This window comes from Crocuta crocuta, unplaced genomic scaffold, assembly GCF_008692635.1.
Source record: "Crocuta crocuta isolate KB4526 unplaced genomic scaffold, BGI_CrCroc_1.0 scaffold9, whole genome shotgun sequence".
NCBI lineage: Eukaryota > Metazoa > Chordata > Mammalia > Carnivora > Hyaenidae > Crocuta > Crocuta crocuta.
The window spans coordinates 868862-891095 of NW_027551567.1; the positions used below are offsets into that span (position 1 = coordinate 868862).

At 34.5% G+C, this 22234-nt stretch overlaps 1 protein-coding gene across 2 annotated transcripts in view; it reads left to right on the top strand.

Annotated features, from left to right (window-relative positions):
• Positions 1–20754, top strand: part of MAP3K7 (mitogen-activated protein kinase kinase kinase 7) — a 74480-nt gene extending 53726 nt beyond the window's left edge. For both annotated transcript variants that reach the window (XM_077750253.1, XM_077750255.1), the window contains 4 exons: positions 10180–10285; positions 14535–14596; positions 15307–15422; positions 17668–20754. In XM_077750253.1, coding sequence (XP_077606379.1) covers positions 10180–10285; positions 14535–14596; positions 15307–15422; positions 17668–17848 — 465 coding nt within the window. In that variant the 3' untranslated portion in view covers positions 17849–20754. The remainder of the gene's footprint in view (positions 1–10179; positions 10286–14534; positions 14597–15306; positions 15423–17667) is intronic.
• The last annotated feature ends 1480 nt before the right edge of the window (positions 20755–22234 follow it).

Consider the following 22234-nt stretch of genomic DNA (forward strand, 5'->3'; position numbering starts at 1 on the left):
AAAGGCATTGGCTGTAATTCAAGACTGACCTCACCAACAACAAGCCTTCCTTATTTCCTCATAAGTTTTCTGTTTCTTGAGGTTACAATTGTTACCCTTTTCATTTACAATACCTTCAGTAGGAAAACACTGGACCTGAGACAGACTATGATTGTATGACAGTCATTTGCATTAATTGTCACGGACCACTATAGATTTCTAGTGAGGGGGAGTTTGGTGTGGCAATACAACCCATTCTAAGACAGGTGATCTACAGCCGTTGTGTAACCAGTTTTTAACATCGATCCACTCTTTCAAAATTATTTAAGTATTATTATAAACTTAAAATGTCCCTTTGGTATGAGGATGGCAAATAGTCATCCTAATGCACTGTGAAAACATTTTCCCCTGAAATGTTTAATGGTAAATGATCATTAAATCTTTTTAATTACTCATGAAAATAACATTTATTATTTCAAAAACAAAAGTATGCACAATCTGGATTTGCAGAATTGAAGGTATACTTCTTTTTAAAGTCTGGCTAAGCAGTGATAAAGCAGATGCATGGGAGGTTTTTGTTGGTTGGTTTGTTGGTTTTAGCCATGGAACTTGATAATGAACATGAAGAAAAGAATTTGCCCACCCAGTAAAGTCATCAGAGAAAGAGAGAAAACTTATTAATAAAATGTTAAGATGACATCTGTGGAGCAAAGTGAACTGACTGGAGTTTATACTTTGGCACTTGATTCAAGACTGACCTTAGAGCACCTGGGTGGCCCAGTCATTAGGCATCTAACTTCACCTCAGGTCATGATCTCATGGTTTGTGAGCTAGAGTCCCACATCAGGTGAGCTCAAACCCTCCATTTGATGAACTGGAGCCTCACTTTTCTCTCTCTCTCTCTCTCCCTTCCTCCCTCTCTCTCTTCCCCTCCCTTCCTTTCTCTTTCTCCCCCTCCCTCCCTTCCTCTCTCTCTCACTCTCTCTCTCTGCCCCTCACTCTTGCCCTCTTTCTCTCAAAAAAAAGAAAAAAGACTTGAAAAATCACTTAGACTTTACATGTATAAATTAAAATTAAATAGGTTGTTTTTATACTGCCATTTTTGGAGTGGAATAGTGAATGAAGCAAGTGTCTGAATTAAAGGTAGTTGTGAGTATTTGTGTAAAATATTGCATCGTTACAACTCACTTTTAAATTAATTCAGGTTTTTATTAAGTCAGGCAGCTTATTAAGGATGCATATGGATCTGGCATCTTGCATACTTTGAAAACATGCTGAGAAAGAGAACAGCATCCCCAGTATGTCTAGGGACTGATCTGACACTGAGGTCTCAAGTACTGTTATAGAATCTGGACATAAATAATTTCTCAGAGCACCAATAGACAATGTTATGCTGAGACGATGATAAGTAATAATGTTGTCTCAGCACAGACAAAACCAAGGTCACTGTTGCACACACAAAATACCAAACATTACCTGCTAGCTGATGTGAGTGACTGCTTCGTTACCAGCCTCTGCTTTATCCTCACTCTACTCTGCCTTCCCTGTAGACTTGCCTCTGCTTTCTGACAGTAGCCAATATAGAGTGAACTCCTCCTTCCTTGGAGCCTCCCCAAAATCACTCGGCAGTAGCCCAAAATCTATAAGCTCACTCTAAAACCCTCTCAGAGACACCCCAAAGTGCCCCATAATGAGCACTCTGCTTCACTGCAATGAATATTAAACCCATCGCATCCCACCACGGGTATGATTGTGGTGGTCTTTAGCTAGGGAACATTGACAATACTAAGAGGGCTCGGTCTGGTGTATTTGGGCAGTTCAGACTTATGCCCAGATCAGTTAGAAAACTACAGTAGTAACAGTTGCCATTTATTTGTTGTGCACTGACTTTGTGCCAGTTAGTCTTTTATGTTATTTAAATCTTATCCCTATAAATTTGGTACTTTTTATTTTCCTCATTTTGCAGATCAATAAACTGAGGGCTAGAGAAACTTTCCTAAGTGTCTTCCTGTATACTTCCAGTAATGGGTATAACCAAGTTATGAACTCAGATCTGATTCCAGAGCACACAAACTTTGCTGTCATTCTGTCTTGCATGCAAAACTGAATGTATTGTGCACTAAATTAATCCTACATCTCTTCCATTTCAAGTGTTTTGACTTCTGATAGTCTGCATCATCATTACTAATTTAAGTAGTTTTCAGTGATGATGAAACAGTTTTAGCTTTATCATGTTACTGAGCAAGGCTAATCCACCTTGATAATAAATTTCTACAGATGGCTGCACAGGTTTATTTTTTATACATCTGGATGAGCCTTTCTATGTTTCACTGAAATTAAACATGTTCACGTATGTCTGATACCCTTTCTGGAGTTGATCCAATATAGATCTGTTTTCAAGATGTCTCTTAGAGAGGGTGGTAGTCAATGAAAATCACAACTGCAAGAATAATGTGATTATGATTACTTAGAGAGCTAGGCATACTGTATTTTTATATGGACTTTAGAATCACTTTTATTAGTCAGATATGTGCCTCGAGGGAAGCTCTTTAATTTTCCTGAGCTTCAGCAATCTTATGTACCAGTGGAGACCATAACACCCACCCCTTATGGTTCTTATAACATGGGAAGTACCAGACACACTGTAGATGCCTGGCAATGTATATCCACATCACCATTGTATACTTCCCAGGGTAATTACCACTTTTTGTTCTCACTATAGTATATTCTTGTTTTGGTTTAGTTTTTTGGTTTCTGAGAGTTTTTGGTTTTTGACAGGGGGCACTTTTTTTTAAAATTCAAGTTAACCTACAGGGTAGTTTGGCTTCAGGAGTAGAACACCATGGCTCATCTCTTACATATGACACCCAGTCATCCCAAAAAGTGCCCTCCTTAATGGCCATCACCCATTTAACTCATCCACCCACCCACCACCCCTCCAGCAATCCTCAGTTTGCTCTCTATGTTTAAGAGTCTCTTAGAGTTTACTTTCCTCACTGTTTTTATCTTATTTTACCTTCCCTTCCCTGATGTTCATCTGTTGAGTTTCTCAAATTCCATACATGTCTCACTTTAGTATATTACTATCCAGAAATAAAACAAAAATAGAACCAGGAAAGAAGTAAAATCCCATTGGCATTCAGTTCTTTCTATATCATCAGAGAAGCTTCTGTTAAAGATCATAGAAAGTATTTGCCTTAAAGACCTTTTATCATATATCAATTGTTATTTATTCAAGGGATACAATTTATTATACTACTATTCTTTATCTTCAGTCTACATTTCCTTCAGGATAAGTAATTTTCTGTTAAAGCTCTAAATCAGAGACTTACATAATAGTTTTAAATAATTCCTGGTTCATAGTATACCTTTCTCTTGGAGAATTTAAAGGCCATATAAGAATAATAAAATTCTAAAATTTCCTTATAATGAACTATAGTGAGGCTAGAATTAGATTGAGCCTATACCTTCAGATTAGAAAGAATGTTATCAGTATTATCTGTCATGTATAGATTTAATTGAATTTTCTGACTGGCATAATGTACCCTTGTAAATCTCAATCACCAACTTGGTACCCATTTCTTTTTAATGTTTATATTATTCAGATGTTACGTCAGCAAATTTATTATGTAAATCACTATTCAATCTTTGTGTTTTGTGCTTGTATAATCTTAGCAAGTAAGAAAATTTCTGAGGGTTTTAAATAGCTTTTAAATGTCAGCCTAAATAGTATCACTAACCATAAATTCTTATAAAAATATTTTCCTAGTCGTTCAGGTGAGACATAAAAAGCAAAGCTTTATTTTTGTCTGTAAAATAACTCCCAATTCCTTTTTATAAATATAGTGATAAAGTTCTGGGCAAAGTCCAATTCTGTTTCATGTCTACTGATGGTAATTTGCCCTCTGGTTTAAATTTGGCCTAGTATTCTTTTGCTGCCTTAGATTGCATTCTGGCATTTCTGAACTCTCATAACCACTTTCATAGTCAATCCTTGTGGTAAGTCAAGTTTCTCTCTATTGCTTAAACTTTACAATTGTTATAAGAAAAAAGTAATTGTAAATGTCTTGAAGGAAGGACCAACCGAAATGAGTTTTAATAGTTTGAGAGCATGTATAATCATAAGAATTTCACCAATGATTTTTTTAATAGCTACTATAAAATAAGACTTTCTTAGCATTTGCAAGCAGTAACATAAATTTAACCCATAAACTAGTTTATTTTTTCATTGTCAAATATTACTTGATTCTCTTACTTATACCTTGTATTTTTCAGGTGTTCAAGAAATATAGTTACGGCTTGTTTTTAAGTATTTCTTTAGTTTTTTAATACAAACATTTTAGCATATTGTTATTCTTTGAGATACCAATTTCTTGAAACAGGAAGTCTTATTTAGTTAATTTAAGGATGTAAATTTAGCTCATTATATCTTTTGTAGTTTTAAGGAAAGACTAATTTAAGGAACTCGGGAATCACGTCATAGGGTCTATGCTTGTTTTACCAAGAGTAACAACTTCCTAAGAGGAAGAGTTCTTTTTGGTGTGTGTTCTGATTCTTCTTGAATACAAAAGATGAATGAGTCTAACAGCTTATGTTATCATTTTATTCAGTGAGTATTTATTGTGTGGTTATTACATATTCAGCAGTTTCCTAAATCCTGGGGAGTACAATATAAAAGGATACATGATTTCAACTCTTGGGATATTATAATGCTTTGAGGAATAATAAATTTTGAGAGTAATACAGACTACTTCCAGCTGAAGTTTAAGTTTATGTAGTAGCAGACTAATAAATACAGCCAAACTTCAAAGGAAAAGATAACACTGATTTTGATCTTGAGAGGGAATTGTTAGGTGCTGCAAGTTCACTCATATATTCCGATCTTGTATTACAACCTAATTATCATTCATTTAGGGAGCATTTTTATTGTGTCAAGAACCCCTTCAGGTACTTTATTTCATTTGATTTTTTACAAACTGATGAAGTGGGTAATACTGTCCTCATTTTACTGTGGAGTCTTAGAGGTTAAGTAACTTACCTAAAGCTACACTGCTAATAAATCGCAAGCCAGAGACTCCAATTCTGGGTTGTATTATCTCCAGTGCCTGACTTCTTTTCTTTTTTTAATGTTTTTTATTTATTTCTGAGAGAGAGAGAATGAGCGACAGCATGAGCAGGGGAGGATCAGAGAGAGAGGGAGATACAGAATCTGAAGCAGGCTCTAGGCTCTGAGCTAGCTGTCAGCACAGAGTCTGAAGTGGAGCTCAAACCCACAAACTGTGTGATCATGACCTGAGCTGAAGTCGGACGCTCAACTGACTGAGCCACCCAGGCGCCCCTCCAGTGTCTGACTTCTAAACTATTAGTACTACTTCTCATCCCCACTTGATAAATGAGCTTAAGGGCTGAGTTATTCAAGTTCACACAGCCATAAATGGCAGAACTGAGATTTAAACCCAGGTCTGCAAAGTATTAGACTAAATCACGTGTGTTTACTGATATTTTGATGTATAAAAACTTCAGTTATGGAGCGCCTAGGTGGCTCAGTCAGTTAAGCATCCAGCTTCAGCTCGGGTCATGGCCTCGTAGTTTGTGAGTTCGAGCCCTGCATCAGCCTCCTGCTGTTAGCACAGAGCCTGCTTTGGATCCTCTGTCCCCCTCTCTTTCTGCCCCTCCACTGCTTGTGCGCGCTCTCTCTCAAAAGTAAAATAAACATTTTTTTTTAAGTCAGTTTCATATATTCAGTTTTCATACTTGCTCTTTGCATTAGACCGTATAATCCTTGGAAGAATATGAGGTCAAGATGAAAAGCAGGGAGAGAAAGAGGGGCATAAGAAATTGTCAGAGAAGAGATCATCTGGATAGATAAGGTAAAACCTGCCAATGGACGGTCAGGAATGCCAGGGTGAAAATTTCAGAATTGTTCATTAACAACCAGTAAATGAACATTTGGTATTCTACACACTGCAGTCTTCAAACATATACTTAATGCTCAAAGAACCAAGGATATACCAAGAATGAACATTTAACATTGAAGAGAATCTCAGATGAGCCTCATAGGATGGAGAGAAATTAGCAACGAGGAGAGAACAGAATGAGCATTGTTATATACAGGACACCTTTGTAATTGTGTCATGCATAGACTAAGGCTTTGGAAAGACTGGTTGGATATGACTGAAAATTGTTTGTGGTGGGGCGCCTGGGTGGTTCAGTAGGTTAAGCGTCTGACTTCAACTCAGGTCATGATCTCATTGTTTGTGAGTTCAAGCCCTGAATCTGGCTCTGTGCTGACAGCTCAGAGCCTGGAGCCTGCTTAGGATTCTGTTTCTTCCTCTCTCTCTGCTCCTCCCTCACTCATGCTCTGTCTCTGTCTCTCAAAAATAAATAAACATTTAAAAATTAAAGAAAAGAAAAAATTGTTTATGGTATAGAAAAGCATTTTGGAATTTCTGAAGGTCCCCAATTTCAATAGGTCCCCAAGATGAGGGTAATATTCCACCAGTCTTTTCTTCAATTATTTCATGATTTATTCCACCAGTCTTTTCTTCAATTATTTCATGATTTATTTCTGAAATTGTTATAAAAATGCCTTCTATTTTTTAGTACCCTCAATTCATTGTGAGTTGTCAAAGCTTAAAATAATAGAACATTAGCAGTGGATAATATGCTAAAAGTCATCACGTCTTTAACCCAGTCCCAACCCCTCTCTAGATAAAGAAAGCAAGACTTCTTGAAGTGAACTAAATCAGACATTGTACCATAATTAGAATTCACATCTGCTAATTTATACTCAAGGGTACTTTCCACTGCTATATTGCCCTTCATTTTACTTAATGTAGTCTTTGAGTATTTTTCCATGTTTACATATTAAAACTGGACATAAGGTCCTTCATGAATGTTCCTACTCTTTATGTTTTACTTTGTATAACTCTATTCTTTTTTGAGTCTTCTATAGGGTATTCACTAACACTTTAAGAAAAACAGATGCTTTTTTAAAAAAGATTCTTATAAAATACGTTTTAGGTCATATATCCTTTGAGAGTTTTTAATATATGAAATAACAATACATAGATAAGAATATATGTAAGTTATGGAACCTGATAAAATGAACACAAACCTAATAATAAAATGAACACTCATGAACCCAGCACCCAGCTTATTAGGAAATGGAACATGATCAATTCCTATGAGTCTGTCTTTGTATTCCTTGCCTGTGGCCTCCCTGTTGTCATCCACCAGCCTACAATGCCATTTTCTTTCAGACCACATTTCTAGACATATTATAAATATCTCCAGTTAAGAAATTTTCTTCTCTTAAATGGAATTTAAGTTTGTTAAATGTAGTTTTGTAGATGGCTGTTAAATTTTGTCAGATGCCTTTTAATGTATCTATTGAGATTTTTCTCCTTTAATCTGTTAATATGATGAATTGGATTAATAGAATTCCTAGCATCAAGGGGCTTTTGCAGTTGTGGGATAACCTCAACTTTCAGGTTTACTACCTTTACAGAATGAGTCAAGAAGTGTTTCTTTTTTCTAGAATAATTTCTTTAAGACGAAAGTGACATTTTCTTGATTGTTTGATAGAACTCAACTGTAAAATCATCTGGGCTCAGCGTTTTCTATATTGTATAGAAATTTTGGTGATTTATATTTATTTATATTTTTGGAATTTGTTTAACTTGATTTTTTTGTTTTATTTTTAAGTTACTAACCACCAAAATTTTGTAGTATTCTCTCATTTATATGCTGTTATTTGGGAGGAGGGGGAGACTGATTAACTTTGTTCTTTTTCTAATTTTGTAAGTTAAATGCCTAACTTGTAAATTGTCACTGCTTCTGATTTTTTAAAATCTAAATATTTAGAATTAAATATTTTTGTCCAAGTGCCTCTTTAGTTGCATACTACAGGTTTTATTGTGTTCCATGGTAAAAATCATATGCCTTCTCATTTCCACTTTTTTTTCTTTGACCAGTGAGTCATTTGGAAGTGTTTTTAAATGTCTAAACATATGAGATTTTTAAGGTTAATTTTGAATCAGTACAAAAATACGTGGTTCATAAGATAAATTCTTTTAAGTTTTTTGAGATTTGCTTTATAGTTTAGTACATGATCAGTTTTCATAAATGTTCATGGTGCTTAAAAAGAATCATATTCTCAGTTTTTAGCCATATCTATATGTTTAGATCAAGTTTGGTTTTTGGAGTTCAGGTTTTACTAGTATTGTATTTGGTTTTTTGGTCTGCTTTTATTATAAATCATTTACAGAGGAGTATTAAAATATCTCAGGATGATGGTGAATATGTCCCTTTTCCCTTGCAGTTTTATTGCTTTATCTATTTGGAAGCTGTGTATAGATACAGCATATACTATAATAGGTAGAGCACATAAGTTTTGAATTGTTGTTACATAATGAATTGACTCACTTAATCATTTTATCTCTTTCTCTAGTATTTTTTTCCCTAAAATGTATTCTCTCATATAATATAGCTGAATAACTTTATTTTGTGTAGGTTTGCCTGATTATCCTTTTTTATCCTTTAACTTCCTGTTTTCTCTATCTCTGTTAGATCTAATTCTTATAAACAGTGTTTAATCCAGCCTGACACTGTTAAATCTCTTAACTGAAGAGTTTAATTCATTTATAATACTGATAAATTTGCTGCTTCTTGTTTTATGCTTTGTCTTTTTTCTCTTTTTCCTCCTTTTTTGCCTTCACTTGAATTAAACAAATACATTGCTTATTCCATTATATGTCTTTCTAATTTAGAGTCAAATGTATTAGTATGTGTTATAATTACCTATGAAACTTTAACACTCATACTCAACCTAGTGTTAATATCTTTACTCTCACCCTCAACAATATAAGTATTTTTAAATCATTCCTTCTTTTGCTTATGCTTTTGTTATTCAGTTTTTAGTTCTATCCTATTTATTTTTTGCTTGGAAATTTTACAAATAAGTCATGTTTCCATTGTTGAATATTTTCCGTGTATAGATTCATCCTTGTGTTTACCAGTATTCCTGATTGTGACTTGGCCCTTCCATCAGGGAAAAACTTTTCTTACCCCTAAAGTTCATGATTTAGAAACTGTTTTAGTAAGAGTATATGGATGGTGGACTTCGTTTTGCTTGTCTAAGAATATTATTTTGACCTCATTCTTTACATTTTTGTTGGCTAACCAGTTCTAAGTTGGCAGTTATTTTCTTTCTGTAGTGTGTAGATACTCCACTTTCTTCTGGCTTCTGGCTTCTGGCTTCCTTTTTGCTGTTGAGAACCTGACTAGTATTCTTTTGTGTATTCTCTTCTTTCTCTGGCTGTTTCATGCTGTCTTCTATTTGTCTTTGTTTTCTGGAATATGACAACGATATGACCCATGTTTAACTCAGTATTGTAGATTTTCTGTTATTTTTTTCTGCTTGGGATTGGTTGTCATTGCGATTTGTTGTATCTTCCATCAATTATGGAAATATTTTATGAATTCACAGTACACATTTTTTTCCTCTCTACCCAGAGCCACTACCAACACAGACAAATTTATTTGCTATCTGCTTTTATAGGGTAGATTTTTTTTCTAGTTTACTCTTTCCCCAAGAGTGAAGCCTTTCTTGGGTTTTAGCTTTAAGCAAGGCAGTTCTCTGGTCTCATTCCCATTCAACAAAGGCCCAAAACTTTATGCTTATTCCTCTGAGTACAGAAGGTAGTCAAAACAAAAGCTCTAGGTAATTGGTGTCCAAATGAAAGTTCCAGGTCTAACAGCTTAAGCACTTACTAGACTCCTGATCCTGCTTCTTTTCTGGTCTCAGAGCATTTCTCTTACTTTCTTGGAAGCTCACNAGAGCAGGGATGGGGCAGAAAGAGAGAGGGAGAGAGAGAGAATCCCAAACTCATGAGCTGTGAGATCATGACCTGAGCCAAAACTAAGAGTCAGATGCTTAACCCACTGAGCCACTCAGGTGCCCTGAAAACTCACCACGTTTTCAGAGGTATCATGTATGAATGCATATAAATTTGATAAAAAATACATATATAAAAACTTTTTAGAGGATTTATTTATTTTTTGCAAGAGTGTTTCAGGACCTCTGCTGATAGAAAATGGAAGCCTATCCTTTACTTTATAATAAAAATTTTCTCTTATCTTTTTTTTATTCCCACATAAAAATCACATTTTTGTTCCTCCTTTTACTTCTTCCTACAGGTAAGCAGTAGGTCATCCAGTCCTAGCGTCAGAATGATCACTACCTCAGGACCAACCTCGGAAAAGCCAAGTCGAAGTCATCCATGGACTCCTGATGATTCCACAGGTGACTAGTGCATTTTCTCATTATAATTACAAAGCTGAATTTATCATACTTGTTTTCATTTCTTTGTGTAATGACTCTGATCTTTATAAAGGCAGGCATTTTACAGTAGGTTAGACTTTTATAGTAATAAAATCAAATATTTAGCATTAACCTTAAAGATGACTTCTGAGGGGCACCTGGGTGGCTCAGTTAGTTAAGCATCCGACTTCGACTCAGGTCATGATCTCACGGTTTGTGGGTTCGATCCCGCATCGGGTTCTGTGCTGGCAGCTCAGAGCCTGGAGCCTCTTTCAGATTCTGTGTCTCCCTCTCTCTCTGTCCCTCCCCTGCTCATGCTCTGTTTCTATCTCAAAAACAAAACTATAAAAAAAAATTAAAAGGAAAATATGACTTTTGAGTACTGAGATTGTCTTGCCCTTTGCTTTTCCCCCCCAGATACTAAACATGTATTTTGAACATGGTTTGGTTTGGGTTTTTTACAGACAGGAAGATATTGTATTCTTGAACTTAAGTCTCTGATTTTCCTATTTTTGATTCATCCTACTAGATGATAATAGTAAAGTCATTGCCTTTTAAAGAAGTAAAATCAGAATAATAAAAATCATCCTCTTCATCTCAGTCTTTTGTTTTAAAGACAAAAGATGCCAGTACCTCACTTCAGTGAGAAAAAAAATTTTTACCATTGACCTTTTGAATCATTTTTAATTGGTAGGGACACTTCATTTCACTTGCATAAATTTCTATTAACTAGACCTTAAAAAGCCTATTAAGAGTTACTAAAATCCTTAACATGAATGACTAACTGGTTAAAATATTAGTATTGAAATCTAATGATAGAATAGTTTTATTATGGGCAAGCAGGAAATAATGGGCCACAGTGGAATTAAATTTTCCATAGCAATAAGAGAATTCCTTGATACTCAGCAGTATGCTTCTATAAAAATTTATTTTTTATATGTCATTATGTCAGAAAGGGAAAGATGATCTCTTAGACCTTGGAAAATTAGATCATTTGGGATTCTGTATAATATCAACTATGTTATTAATAGTGGCAATTAAATCAAAATTAAAAAGTAAGCTTTCTGTCTTTACAAACAAAAACACTACTTACAAGTATTTATAGATATTTGGCATGGCTTAGTCAAGTTCATAATTTAATATAAAAAATTAACTGAGTAGCTTTTCTCTGTTTCATGTTAGATACAACTATGTTTAGCCAAGGGTGTACTCTCTAGTTTTAGTAAGTTTAAATTTAGTGGTGGCAAAAACTCCTCTCTAAGTTTCACCCTTAGCATGGCCCAATCTAGGACTGTCCAGAACATTCACCAGTACTCAGCACATATACAGAATTCATCATTATGTGCTTCTCCTCAGAGGTAGATAGGGAAGTGCTTTTGACAGGATTGATCATTAATACTCAGGTACTGTTAGCTCTTTTTGGTTCTTCAGCCGTCAGGTGAGGGAAACACTCAACTTGACTGGGCCTCCTGACTTCAGTGTAGACTGATGTAGACATATCAGTCACCATGTGGCAGATGTGAACTCATGAAAGAAAATAAAAATTCTCTTATGTCTCTCTCACTTAACTGCTGTGTTTTTCTACTTCCTATGTTCTTCCAACCTTCCAACCTCAGTCTGATTCTTTTATTCTCTTCTGGGACCTAACATACCACAAAATACCAAAGTTAGAAATTGTACCTAGTCCAGAATTCAACTGAAATTTGTCTTTGGCATTTTTAAATAATTTTGAATATAATTTTAGAACTTGAGATTGGCTTAAGCTTTATATTTAATAAAGTTCAACTTTGTGCTGTTTCTAAGTAAAGTATTGATAAACTAATACAATAAATTACAGGGAAGAGATACTAGTAAATCCTTTTTCTTTGAAGGCCCCTGATTTAGGAAAAATTGAGAAGTGCATACATAGTTAAAATAACCTAATTAATCAGATATTTTTACTTTAAAAGAGAAGAGATGTCCATGCATTGTCAGAGAAAAATAAGCATATGTCAATTAATAATCATAGCACATAATGAAGGCTCTAGGGTTTCTATTTATACCATCGTGGGGATAAAGAAAGACGCACATACCCAAGAGCAGTTAGAAAGATGGCTAGACACAGTAGAGGGAGCTGCAGAGGGAGGGGGGCAGGAAACACTCACTGAAGAGTTTCTCTTACTTGCAAAGAGAGAAGTATAAGACATGCAGCCCACAGCTTACAATATTATAGAGTCACAATACTGGCCCATTAAAAATGAAATAAACTAAGCATGCTTTATTTAATAAACTATCTTTGCAGTGTAAGCTGAGTATTTTAATAGTTAATAACACAATCCTTGGATTCTTTTTCTTCCATTCACTGAGTACTGTGAAACACTGATATACTTAATTCTAAAATACCTATCAGTTATAGGGTATTTATTTAATAAGATATATCCAAGTATGAAAGATTTAAGAAAGAGTAATACGAATAGAAATGTTTTTAAAAGAGTTCAAGACACTTAATTTTTCCTATAAAGTCAAGGGGAAATAATTTTTTTAATTAATTTATTTATTTTGAGAGAGAGAAAGACAGCATGAACAGGGAAGGGACAGAGAGAATCCAAAGTAGACTCTGCACTATCAGCGTGAATCCCCAGTGCAGGGCTCGAGCTTACAAATTGCAAAATCATAACCTGAGCTGAAACCAAGAGTCTGCCGCTCAACCAACTGAGCCACCCAGGCGCCCCAATCAGTTGTAATTTCGTGGAAAACTGTGTTCCATGGGAGCATAGTTTGAAACTCTTGTTGTGGGTGGGGAAAGAGTTGGTCAGGGAAATAATAATTAAGTGTATTTCTTGTTTAACCATTTCAGGAAACATTTATGTTAGTGTATATGATTTTGGGTAGGTAGGACTCTACTAGGCAATATGCTGTTACTTTTTCTTTATTGCATTCTAGTGTTCAATAAGCATTTTCCTTTTTACTTACTGTTATTACTTATTATTACATATTTAAAAAATTACTTTTTCAATTGGAAAAACACACTTAAGAATTTAAAATTACCTGTCCTTCCTAATGCTCAATTTTGTATCTGTAACAGTGACAACAACAGTAACTATCACCACCATGTGTTAACTGCTTACCATAAGCCAGCATTGCATGGTATTTCTTACATGCATTATCTTATTTCATCTGATTTAGCTTAGCTTTTAGAGTCACTTGCAAGCACATTCTCAATGGCTTTAAAAAAAGAAACTAGAATATCAGTCAACAATAAATTGAGGTTACTGAACCATCAGACTGTCCTAGTTTTTTTATTGCATTCCATACAGTGTCTTGCTGTCAGCCTGACCTTGTCTTTATCTGTACCACTCTTTCAAGGAGTCATTTGTCAGGAAAAGGGCTGAACAGTTCAATTGTTTAGCTCATTTACTCTTTCCTAACAGTGGGAAAGCAGCTTCTTCTGAAATAAAAAGTCCATATTACTTCACAGTTATCCTGCCTGCTTCTGGAGCCATAAATGTTAATCCCATGTGACTTGTGCAAGTTATTATGGCAGTTTACCTCATATGAAATACAAACAAAAGCTGTCCAAACAATTTGGTAAAATGGCCTAGTTGTTTGATTTAATCCATTTAACTGTTTCACACAGTACACTGAACTAGTTTCCATATACCTACCGTTCATTATACCTGTGTTTAACATACTCCCAATCAAAAACATCTTTCATTTTCTGCAGTGATTCTCATAGGAGAAGTGGGTTGGGCGTTCACACCAGAACTATATAAATTGAAGGTAATCCACTGGAAGAGAATAGATCTCTTATTTTCCCTCCTTTTTTTATTATAGAGCACGAATGTTCACGGGGTTGACACAGCCTTGTAGCAAACTTAGCATCATCAAGGAAAGAAAGATATGAGGTTTGATTAGGTAGGGTCAGTGAAAACCAAATTTAAAGTACTAAAGGTTCCATACCACTGTTTTTGTTTTTAATTGAATAAGGCTTTGTAAACTTTAATATTATGTAATCTATAGCCAGCTTAAATTGTATGAGAGTATGATTGCATTCTAATTATCTGGTAATTGGATGTTCTGTGTTTACCTTTCAAATTCAGACTTAGACTCTCTTCATTACCAGTAGCAATAATTTTATTTCATGTATTATTTACTTTAGTAAAAAAAAATGCCAATATCGCATGCAGCTTTCTTGCTTTTTGTTTATAATTATTTATGATAGAAAATAAATAAGCACATCCTTGAATTCCAGATACCAATGGATCAGATAACTCCATCCCAATGGCTTATCTTACACTGGATCACCAACTACAGGTAAAGGAGTAGTTTCTCAGTGATTGTTTTTACTTTTTCTTTATAGAAAAGGTTTAGAGAATCTATCTAGAAAGCTAACAGTTGTGTTCATATTTGTCATCATATATTCATTTATTTATGCTTTTAGTTGGCCTCCTCAGACTTTGTAAAATCAGGTTAAATTAATTCATTCATTTAAGTTGATGAAGTATAACATTAGCAAAGTCCTATGTTCTTAACAGTTGTCTTAAAATACTCCCATATCTTTGTTTAAGGATGCCAAGAATAGCATTTTTGCTCTTTCAGTGCACAACAGTATAAAATTTACATAAGCTCATTTCTACTTAGTAGATTTTGTAATGCACTGTCACGTTCATAGTGACTGAAAATGTAAGTAATACACTTCAGTGTCTCCTCATGAGTATGAGAGCCATAAACCCTTTTTTGGTATAATACAGCTTGGCAACCTGAAGTGTAAAACCAGAGGCCAGCGATCACGCTAGTCATGATTCTCTATAACAAGGAAAGTGTTAAAACCACAAGTATGAATTTAAGCTGTGAGTTAACTCTGACAAAAGGACACTGAAATTTTCTAGGCCATGGTTTAACACTTATTTTTAAAAGATCATTGCTTTAGTGCTATAAAAATATATCACAGTCACCATCTTAACTCTCAGCTCAATATTGAGATTTGATTTAATTATGTTTTAACATTCCTGATTTATTTTCAGCCTCTAGCACCATGCCCAAACTCCAAAGAATCTATGGCAGTGTTTGAACAGCATTGTAAAATGGCACAAGAATATATGAAAGTTCAAACAGAAATTGCATTGTTATTACAGAGAAAGTAAGTTATCTTTTATGAATAAAAATAAAACACATTAGTATTTTGGGTCTAAAATGTTAAGATGAAATGTTTTAAGACATGAAAACTTTATAATTTTCAGAATTAATCATTAAGCATGCAGTTGACCCTTGAATCCCTTGGGGATTGGGGTTCTGGGTCCCACTCATTCAGAAATCTGCATGTACTTCCAACTCGGCAAAAACATAACTGCTAATGGCCTACTGTTCACTGGAACCCTTACCAATAACATAAACAGTTACAATAAAGTAAGCTAGAGAAAAGAAAATTTTATTAAGGAAATCAAAAGGAAAGGAAAACACATTTGCATACTATACAAAAATACACATATAAGTGGACATGTACCATGTTATTCAACTATATTTCCAAATTGGAGGTTTTACATAGATTTGCCGTTAGGTTTGAAGCAACTTTCGGCTATTATTGCAAAACTAAATCTTTTTGGCTACAGATATTAAAACTAAGGAAAATAAACTAGTGCTGTATAAACATCTTTTATGTTCTAAGAATTTTAAAATTAAAAACTGTTTAGATTTATAATTATAAAGATTTATTATTTCCTTGTACATAGGTGAAATAATTTGATTTACTAATATTCACTTGTGCTTTATCTTAGAAACATTTTGTAGATATATTCTCTCCAGGTATATGTTGAGGAGAATAAAATTACTATATTTTACACCTGTGAGTGTTTTTCTTGGGAGTTTTATACTACTCACGTGTTTTTCTGAGAGTTAGGAGGCTGCCTTCCTCTCTTAACAACTATAATTTACATACTCCTTTATTTGAAATTCTTAAAGAAACTCAAAAACTTCAGTTTTCTTAAGCATGATCCTCATGAAATTTTGTACCTGTGAAGCTGAGTTATTGTGGTAACTAAAATGGAGTGCTGTAGGAAAAACTCATGGCAGCTATAGGTATACATGGTAATAGGATTCCTTCTATTAATTTTAATCTAAATAAATGAAAATTTTTTGCTTCCTGGACTAACTTCTTTTTGTACTTCGAAAAACAACAAAACAACAAAAAGTAGCTCCATCGCAATTTGCTATTATAACAATTTAAATGATTCCAACTCCATACCTTAAAGGGTATAACATTAGAGTCTGCAAATTGTAGAGCTAATTACAGAATTGTTGATAATTTATGTTTAAAAAAAACTTTCTTATTTCACATATTTAACCTATACTTTTTTCATATTTTATTCATTTGAAAGAGGAGTTTTGTGCTAGAAAAAATAAATGATGGTTTGAGAGAATATGAAAACTATGATGGTTTTAATCAATTTTAAATATTTTTTTTAATGTTTATTTGTTTTTGAGAGGTAGACAAAGACATACAAGCAGGGAAGGAGCAGAGAGAGAGGGAGACACAGAATCCAAAGCAGGCTCTAGGCTCTGAGCTGGACAAAAGTTTGACACGGGGCTCAAACCTACAGACCGTGAGATCATGACCTGAGCTGAAGTCGGACATTTAACCAGCTGAGCCCCCCAGGCGCCTCTTAAATACTTCCTTTAAAAATGAGAAGTATTACCAGAAAATCATTGGGAGGCTTTTCATTAATTATTCAGTTATATCCAGCAACTGTGCTGTAGGAGTTAATACTGAACTTCTCCCAAATAAATGAAATTTTAAAAAGCTTATCAGGCTATAAAAGTCTCTAAGAGTCTTTCCTGAAAGTGTTCTTAAAAGTGATTAACTCATTTAAAAGTGGTACTGTATTGTTCTGTTTTAAAATAAGAAACAGATTTAAGTTGATAGCATCTATTTTAATTAGCTTGCAAATGTTGTATTAGCCCCCCACTTTGCACTGTGGTTAAATAAGACTGACTTCAGACCACGAATAAAAGTTCATGAGTGTAAAATGGAATGTGAGTGGTAAAAGCATAATGTTATTTTCTTGTGGTCACAGCCCTTCCCCATCTTTTTTTCTTCCTACACAAAAGGGATACCAGATAAAATTTTCTGAAACTTTAATTATACCATTTATATGTATTCACTAATGTCTAAGTACACTTACTTATTAAAAGGATTATGGTGTTTGTGTGGGTAAACCAGAAGAGTGGATGCTAGTTCCATTCTAGCCTGCAATTACATTTGAGTAGTGTCCCTAACATGCATATTGTCAGAGCCAGAATAAAAGTTCTGACCAGTTGAACTCATCAGTTACTAAAGTATAAATTTTTCTATCATGTATAATATTTTGTTATGTGGCATTTGTTTTTAGGCAAGAACTAGTTGCAGAACTGGACCAGGATGAAAAGGACCAGCAAAATACATCTCGTCTGGTACAGGAACATAAAAAGCTTTTAGATGAAAACAAAAGCCTTTCTACTTACTACCAGCAATGCAAAAAGCAACTAGAGGTCATCAGAAGCCAGCAGCAAAAACGACAAGGCACTTCATGATTCTCTGGGACCTTCAAATTTTAAAATATGCAAAGAAAGACTTTTTTTTTTAAGGAAAGAAAAGCCCTTCTAATGACAATTCATGAGTGTTAGCTTTGGGGCATGTTCTGAATGCCAACTGCCTATATTTGCTGCATTTTGTTTCATCGTTTATTTTCTTTTTCTCATGGTGGACATGCAATTCAACTGTCTCCTTGCATAACATGGGGGCATCTGTGACTTGAATAAGCAGCAGTTCTCAACTTCAAAACAGATGCAGTGAACCATGGCTGTATATGCATGCTCATTGTGTGAAGGCTAGCGTAACAAAACGGGGCATCAAACTAGCTGCTATGTGCAAACATCGCCTTTTTTCGAGGTGGAACCTCAAGAATGATTTTGTTCTTGTATCTCATCTCAAAAAACAAATATTTTTTTTTTTCCAAAAGGTGGTATATACCAAGTTAAAGACAGGGTATTAGAAATCTAGAATAATTGGTGGTACATTATAGAAATGCAGAACCTTTAGAGATAGTTCCAAAATGAGGGCTCTGATGCCAGCATCCTTCAATCAGTACTGAACTTAGTTCCATCCATAAAATATTTAAAGGTAAGTGGCGGCTGCTGTATTTAATAAAAGCATATTTCATTGGACTGAAATTTGACTATGATACATTGAACAAAATAGAACCCTTTTTTTTTAAGATATAAAGATTTTTAATTCTGTGATTGTGTGTATGTGTGTTGAAACTGTAAAGATTTTATGACTCTAATATTAATATCTCTTAAATGAAATTAAAAGGTAAATGAACATGATCCAGCTTAAATGATCATTCCTTCCTGCAATGATTATTGGATTGTTGTAGTGTATTTTTGAAAAACTGAAGAGAAATGATGGAGAATGAAAATAATTGCTCTAGCTAAAAGGCTTGGGCTTAGATTCATGATACCAAAAGAGTAAACAATTAAAAATAAACTGGCAAATCAGAAGAAGTTAGTAAGGAAGTTAAAGAAGTAAATATAAATTCATCAGCTGTACTATTTATCAACATTGGAATAATTGATTTTCCTTGCAAGCCCATTCTAGAATGCCTGCTGCCTTTCAACACTTTTAAGGGAATTTCAACGCTTATAAAGAGAAAATTTATATTGTTAACAATAACTTTGCTACCATAAACTTTGAAAATAAAAGTAATAAAAAAAACTTCATTGAAATAATAGACTATATAAGCTCTATTTTTTCAGTTGGTGTTAAAAGTAAATCACATTTTGATACCAGTACAAGGTGTCTTTTAAGTAAGGATGTCATCAACCTCATTTTTATAGCAATGTTTTATGAAGAGACAATTAAAAATGAAAGCATAATTGCTGTGATTATTAGAATTATATCATGATTGTATTGTAGTTTTGCTGTTTCAGATAAGTTGATCTAAGAAGTTATCAAAACTATTCTTAAAAAATGCTAAAGCAGGTAACTTTTTCTTCTGTTATTTTTTTTTCCTCCTCCCACTGAGTTTTATAATGTATTCCTGTGTATACAAGCAATAAAGGTAAAGGACAGTTTGTACTAAACTGTGTCATTTTTAGCTTCCTCAAACTCTATTATTAGAAAGTTTCCAGTAAATAAATGTCTAGCATTACTTGATTTAAATAAAAGAAAGGTTATTATTCCCAAATAATTTGATTACGTAGCTGAAAGTGATACTGGTCGCAACACATTAATAGTAAAATCAAATTGGCACAGAAAATAACTGTAGGCTAAGAAAAAGTAGAACTCCTAACATTGTTATGCTTGTTATGTACATGTGTCACTTCACCAAGAGGGACCTAGTCAGTGTTTAGAGACTTTTCTGATTCTATCAGAGCACAAGACATTCAAGTGTGGATGCTAATGCTTGACTTTTCCAGTAGGATTTAGCATTATGGATTTCAGATTTTATTTCTAGGCATTAATGTGTTTTTACTATATATCATTATACTTAAAGGGAAAATTTATTATTGTTACATGTAATCACTTCATAAAAATCTCAAATAGGAAGACAGAAGAAAATAGTAGTTTTAAGTCACGGTGCCAGATGCAAAAACAGGCTCTTGAACACTTGCTTGTTTGTTTACAGTAAGTTCCTGGGGGTTCTCACACAGTGATTGTCCTGGACGCTGAGTGCAGCTCAGCCTACGTGGTTTTTAAGTAGTTCTGTTGCAAAGCTCATACTTTTTAAGTCCTGATTATCCTTGATGGGAGAAAAGCACAGCAGGGATAATTAAAATCCACAGCTAGTTTTATCAGCATCCTCACCCATTAAACCTCCGAACAGAGTCTAGTAAGGAGCCACAATTTTTATAAATTCTGATTTTACCTTTTACTCTAGCCCTCATTTTGGGTGGAAATAGCAAACAGACAAGCAAGTGGCTAAAAGGCCACCCCTTTAAGAAACTCCGAACAATCCCTAATTACATTTGATTCTCTAGGAAAAGAAAACAAGTCTAGAGAGAAATAAATACTCCTCAGCAGTAAAAAGTAACTTTTCTGAGTTAAGTGAAAGTCAGTTAAGACTTGACTTTATAGCAACACCGCATATTGAAGAGACTTGTTTAACTAAAAGTTGTTTACAAATGTTTGGCTCTTTTTGCTAAAGCATTTTAGAATATTTATTGTCTTTTTTTCTCCAAGTTTCTTTTATGTTCCTAGTTTCAGCTCCAGCCTCTAGCCAGAGGTCATAGGCTTTGCCTATGAAACTTTCCTTTCTGTTAAGTGTGTGGTTTTCAGCAGTCAACTCCTCTTCTAATGGTAGGAAGCTCCCCTTCTGTCATTCAGAACATTTTATGTAAAACAATGTAATGCAGAAATCCTTGTGCATACTGTATAATTGAAGGAAGCTTTTTAGATTTATTTTTGTTTGTAATAAAATTCAGATTGTTATTCTAAACTCGTTTATAAAAATGGTTAATGATTTATATCAGCAAATGAGCTGTGAGGGGTTCTGCCCTGGCCTTATGTTTACCTTACACAAAATCAAATAAAAACTGAAAAGTGAGTATTCTTACAGTACTCAACACTGTTGTAACATAATAATGATTCTTGAGAGGCTAGGTGATTGGCCAGTTAACATATCTATCTAATCATTCAGAGTTTTTGTTAAGTGGGTGCTCTTCACAATTTCATTAAGTCATCATTTATATGAAGTACAACATGGCATATACATCACTGAGTCATTCTTCTCATCAGGAAACTGGTTTCCTGTAGTATATCTAAGTTATATTAAGCATTTCATTGCATTATCTACCTACTAGTCCCCCAACCAACACCTATGTGCACACCTACACATTGTTATAAACTCGATCTTCATTTCAGCAAATCGGCTCATTCATTCACTCAATTCTTTAACAAATATTTATTGAGCATGTATTATAAGTGAAGCCCATATGGCTAATGCCAAGTTACATGTTCTCTTTAGTCACATGGTAGTTAGATTGTCTTCCCATTTCACAGATGGAAAAATAGGCTCCTAAAGGTTAAGACTTGTCCCTGAGTCTGCTTTTCCCCGATCAGCTGTTTTAGGCAGAATGCAAGAGGACTCTGGCCACTATAAACCCGTGATGTGAAGAAGAGCATGGGAAAATTTTTAAATTGAATAGCAAATGGTCAGTGGGGGGGGGGNTTGTGACCACTCTACAGATCAAAACAAAACCACTTTTATCTATTTATTTTTAAGTTTATTGATTTACTTTGAGAGAGCCCCAGCAGGGGAGGGACAGAGAAAGGGAAGGAGAATCCCAAGCGGGTTCTGCACTCATAGTGCAGAACCCGGCACGGGGCTCAATCCCACAAACCGTGAGATCATAACCTGAGCCGAAACGAACAGCCAGACGCTTTCCAGACTGAGCCACCCAGGTGCCTCAAGCCAACACTTTTAAACCCAAGTCTGTGCTCTAAACCACTTTGCCATAATTTAAAACTTGCTGAGTGCTTCAGTTTTCACATGATTTATTCAATGTGGAGGGGTGTCCTTACTCTTCACTACCTTTAGCTGAAAGATGTGCTAAAAATAGAAATACAAATAATGATAGTGTGAGGCTTGGTCTAGAAAGACTTGTTCTCCGCTCTCAGGAAAGGCTTAATCCAGGCTTTTCCATTTTAGATTTGTTTTGTATTTTTGTTTTTACCTCTCTGTTCTTTGTTTTTTAATTATTATTAGATAATAATTTTTAATTATTTAATATTATTAGATATAATATTTATACACGAAACTGTACCCATTTAATGAGTGCAGTTTACTGAATTTTGACATGTGTGTACACTTGGGAGGCCATCCAACAAGCAAGATACTGAACATTTCCTTCCCGCCTCCCAAGAGTCTCCCATGCCCTTTGCAGCACTTCCCTGCCTCCACTCTAGGCCCCAGACCC